The following is a 3,726-nucleotide window of genomic DNA, read 5'->3' as shown; positions in this document are numbered from 1 at the left end:
CAGTGGGATTTTAAAGGTCTCGCAGGACCCAAAAAAAAACCTCTCTTTGCCAACGTTTTCTACCGATAATCTGTGTCCCCGCAGTCCGAGTCCAGCCTTTGTTTAACTTGCCGTCTTCAAGCGTGAGCCGAAACCCCACCAAAAAAAAAAAGCCATTTTGTGATGTCACAAAGGGCCCTGGTACCTCTCCCAGGCTAGCGCCGGGAGTGTTGAGTCCGCCCTCTGTGAACTCCTCGTCTCTACCTTGGAAGGTCAAACAAAACCTCCGCTGTGAGAGCAGGAAGCCAGAATCCAGCGGCAGGCTGTAAACAGTGGGCTAAATGCGCAGCGACCGACGGGTGAAAATAAAGGTTGTGTTTGAAAACGCATCAACTGCACCGGACGCAATGGGTTCTGTTGCCTTGCACATCTGCTGGGAGTCCGAGGTCCGAGGTCCCTCTGCTGCCACACTGAGTGACCGCACATGACTGAGCTATGACTTCTTCGACCACCCAGTATTTCGATCATAATAACGATAAAAAATAATAATAATAATAATAATATCAAGACGCGATGATGCAGACTGGAGGCAAATGAAACGCTTCAGGTTTTTTTAATTAATATTACACTTGGAGAAAAAAAATCCAACTTGGGACTATTCTTGGCTCCCGTTTCCCTTTTTCTCTCAATGAGTCAGTGAGCCTCTTCCACAGTCCTCTCCACATCCTGCGAAGAGGAGGAGGAGGAGGAGGAGGAGGAGGATAAATCGGGATTCATCGGTAACGGAAGGTGTGGGCGTGCCGTGAGGGGGGCGCGTGAAGCTCGGCGCGTATAGTTCCGGAGAGGAGGTGCGTGTGTGCGCGCGTGTTGGAAGGAAGGGTTGGGGGGGGGGGGGGGGTTACTCGCGCATTCCAAATCAGCATCCTTGCCTCGCGACTCCCGATGACATCATTCCATCGCAGCCTCTGTCGTCCCCCGCACCGCATCGCTGTTAAACCCCCCCCCCCCTCCCCAGTTACCCCACCCCGCCGTGCAACACACACACACACACACACACACACACACACACACACACACACACACACACACACACAGACACACACACACACAAGCCTGACAGGACCCTGGCTGGCAACCGGACGGCGCTGAAGGACTGACTGAAAGTCGCGCACCCATCGGGCGTGCGTGCGTGCGTGCGTGCATACATGCTGGAGATGGGGTGTCGTGCACACGCGGCGAGCACGCGCCCTCCCTGCGGTTACAAAGTCCTTCACACACACACACACACACACACACACATACACGCATTAAAATTTACTGGCGCTCCGCGTATAATTGGCGGCAGGATGTGAGCCGAGGACACAGAAGAAGCCGCGCAGCGAGGCGCCGCACAAAGAGCCGCAATCAAGGCCAATTAGACGCAACCCGCTAATTATACGCACGCAGACAAATGGCCCGAAAACAAGTGGGGGGGCACAAGCCGGCATTATAAAATAGAAATAATAAAAAATTAAATTTAAAAAAAACTCGACACAGAGACACAAAGGCTGGTGTGTAAGTGAGTGTGCGCGCGCGCGCGCGCGCGTGTGTGTGTGTGTGTGTGTGTGTGTGTGTGTGTGTGTGCGCGTAAGAAGAGGGCACGGGAGTCGCCGGGCCCCCTGGCGGGAGTCACAGACGGCCAATAAAGGGATGATAAGTAGGTCGAGTGCAGAATTTCCCACCGATCGCAGACATCCGCGTCTCGGAGGAGGGAGAAAACCCCCTGCCGAGCACGCGCGCGCACGTGCACACACGCACAGAACAACAAGAAAATACCACAAAAATAACAAAATAAAAATAAATAAATAAAATATATATATATACAGATAGAGAGAAGCCAGACATATAGGTGCGGGAATGAGCTGCGCGGCTCAGGCCGGCCTGAACAAAGGGATCTGGGCAGGCTTCGCGTTGCTTACCGTGGCCGCGGGAGCGAGCAGCGCCGCGAGCGCCAGGAGCCAAGGCAGCTTCATGGTCGAGGGTGCGCGGGCACGGCGTCCCGGTGGCCGCCGCTGCTGCTGCTGCTCCTTCACGGGTGTGAGTGTGTGTGTTAGTGTCGAAGCGGCGGTGCTGGTGGGCAGGAGGGAGGAGGTGGTGGTGGTGGTGGTGGTGGGAAGTGGAAGCTCGTTCCCCGCTCCGGTGTCGTTGCGTCGGTACAACTTCAGAGCGCGCCGCCCGCCGTCTGCGCCACCATGTGTCCTTGTGCTGCCGGGGCGCTTTAATCCCGCAGCCGCTGCTGCCGCTGCTGCTGCTGCTGCTCCTTCTACCGGTGCTGCTGCTGGTCCGGGTCACCAGCTAACGATCGGCTCTCCTCCGGGGCCTCCTCCTCCTCCTCTCCCCGGCTCTCCGTCCGTCCGTCTGCTGCTGGATTCACCACCGGAAGACGCCGCCGCCGTGCCGGAGCTCCTCTCTCTCCGCGTCTCTGCCCGACTCTCAGTCACCAGGCTGGGCTCGGATCCTCCAGTCTACCCCCACCTCTCTCTCGCTCTCTCTCTCTCTCTCTCGCTCTGTCTCTCTCTCTCTCCCTCTCTCTGCTGAGAGCAGGATGTTCCGTATGGCGACGCTGCCTGGCCTGGGAGTCTGGCAGGAGGAGGTGCGCGTGCGTGTACGTGTGTGCGTGAGGTGGCGATGATGGAGGATGGAAAGGAAGAGGGGGGGGAGTGAGGTGGTGGTGGTGGTGGGAGAGCGAGGGGAGGGAGAAGGGATCTCCGCCACCGGACGGACGAGGACGCCCCCTGCAGCTCGTTTGGGCACCTGCCTGCCATTTAGGGGGGGGAATAAAGAGGAGGAAGAAGAAGTGATACGCATGCACGCGCACGTTCATGGCTGCTCCCCGGCGTGGTTGGGTTGTGCCTGCTCAGGTGTTTCCGGGTAGGCAGGCAGGTGGGTGGGCCGCGCGCCATTTCGTGTCCGCCCGCTGTGATTGGCCGAGCCGGGCACGAGAGAGGTAGGTGGGTGGGGTGATATCCCTCCCCCATGAGCTCATACCTGTGCTGACGTCACAGCCCATTAATATTTGATGCCACGGGTGGTGGTTCCTCCAGGAAAGCGACGCTGAATAATAACGGCTTGGCTTTCTTGGCTCGGTCGGCTTGAAACAGCCACTTCTCCCGGGCCAGGCTCACTGGGATGACTGTGAATTAAGAGCAGCGGGGATGCTCGACTCTGTTAAATTACCGTGACAAGACAATACAACGCACAAATATACGAAATAAATGTTTTCTTTGACATCACCCCCCCCCCCCACTATAATTACCCATAAATAGTTTCTTGGGCCCTTGGTGAGAATCAATTTAGGAAAATTGAGGCCTCCAGAAACATATGATCAACTCCAGTCCCATTGTTTAGTTCTTTGAACATCCTTACATGATGGCTAATGTCTGGAGTATACTTTTTTTTTTTTTTGCAGTTAAGGCCCTCAGCTCAGAGGGTGATGATTCAGTGGAGTCTTTCCAGGAAACAATAGCGGCGCATTTCCATTTTCCAAGGCCTTACGAAGCTGCCAGCACCATCAATCAGTCGCGCTCATGAAAGAAATGATAGTGTTTGAAGCGAAACTAAAGCTGCTGATTGACTCGTCACTGCAGGCACAGACCCACACTTTTGAATAATTAAAAAAAAAAAAAAATCTGATTCCGCTCCATCTGTTAGCGCCGTATGAGCAAACACACACACGCACACACGCACAATGAAGCACAAGTGAGGCTG

General features: G+C 55.4%; 1 protein-coding gene across 1 annotated transcript in view; it reads right to left on the bottom strand.

The window, feature by feature from the left end:
• sdc3 (syndecan 3) overlaps positions 1 to 2,556 on the bottom strand; it is a 41,773-nt gene extending 39,217 nt beyond the window's left edge. The window contains exon 1 of the mRNA XM_076016056.1: positions 1,938 to 2,556. Within this exon, the coding sequence (XP_075872171.1) occupies positions 1,938 to 1,991 (54 nt within the window). The 5' untranslated portion in view covers positions 1,992 to 2,556. The remainder of the gene's footprint in view (positions 1 to 1,937) is intronic.
• Positions 2,557 to 3,726: the final 1,170 nt, after the last annotated feature.

The sequence above is a fragment of the Nelusetta ayraudi genome, unplaced genomic scaffold, assembly GCF_046127955.1.
Source record: "Nelusetta ayraudi isolate G7.1 ecotype Tasmania unplaced genomic scaffold, CSIRO-AGI_Nayr_v1 ptg000212l, whole genome shotgun sequence".
Classification (NCBI taxonomy): Eukaryota; Metazoa; Chordata; class Actinopteri; order Tetraodontiformes; family Monacanthidae; genus Nelusetta; species Nelusetta ayraudi.
Note: the sequence above shows the minus strand (reverse complement) of the source record. Positions and strands in the feature narration are given on the sequence as shown.